The sequence below is a fragment of the Apaloderma vittatum genome, unplaced genomic scaffold (assembly GCF_000703405.1).
Source record: "Apaloderma vittatum isolate BGI_N311 unplaced genomic scaffold, ASM70340v1 scaffold5847, whole genome shotgun sequence".
Taxonomy (NCBI): Eukaryota; Metazoa; Chordata; class Aves; order Trogoniformes; family Trogonidae; genus Apaloderma; species Apaloderma vittatum.
The window spans coordinates 1-232 of record NW_009725607.1 but is presented as its reverse complement, the minus strand read 5'-3'; the positions used below and the strand labels follow the sequence as shown (position 1 = coordinate 232).

Below are 232 nucleotides of genomic sequence, written 5' to 3'. Positions count from 1 at the left end.
GACTTGCAGCTCCACCAGACATCCCTCATGGGTCAGGCAGTGAGAAGCAGGAATACTGAGAAGAGGAAAGGAGAAGAAGAATCAAGACGAGCCGCCTAGGGGACGGCAAAAGCAATTACTTGGCACAAAAAACTCGGAGAGCCTTCTCAAAGGCTCCTCGACTGAGAAAATAAGAGTTTATCACTGAGTGATGTAGCAAAGAACTTCCCCCAAAACAGACGTATGAGGCCCC

The 232-nt window shown here is 49.1% G+C and overlaps 1 protein-coding gene across 1 annotated transcript in view; it reads right to left on the bottom strand.

Annotated features, from left to right (window-relative positions):
- TTF2 (transcription termination factor, RNA polymerase II) overlaps window positions 1–55 on the bottom strand; it is a gene marked incomplete at its 5' end in the record, with an annotated part of 19,285 nt that extends 19,230 nt beyond the window's left edge. Inside the window, 1 exon segment of the mRNA XM_009872956.1 lies at window positions 1–55. Coding sequence (XP_009871258.1) covers window positions 1–55 — 55 coding nt within the window.
- Window positions 56–232: the final 177 nt, after the last annotated feature.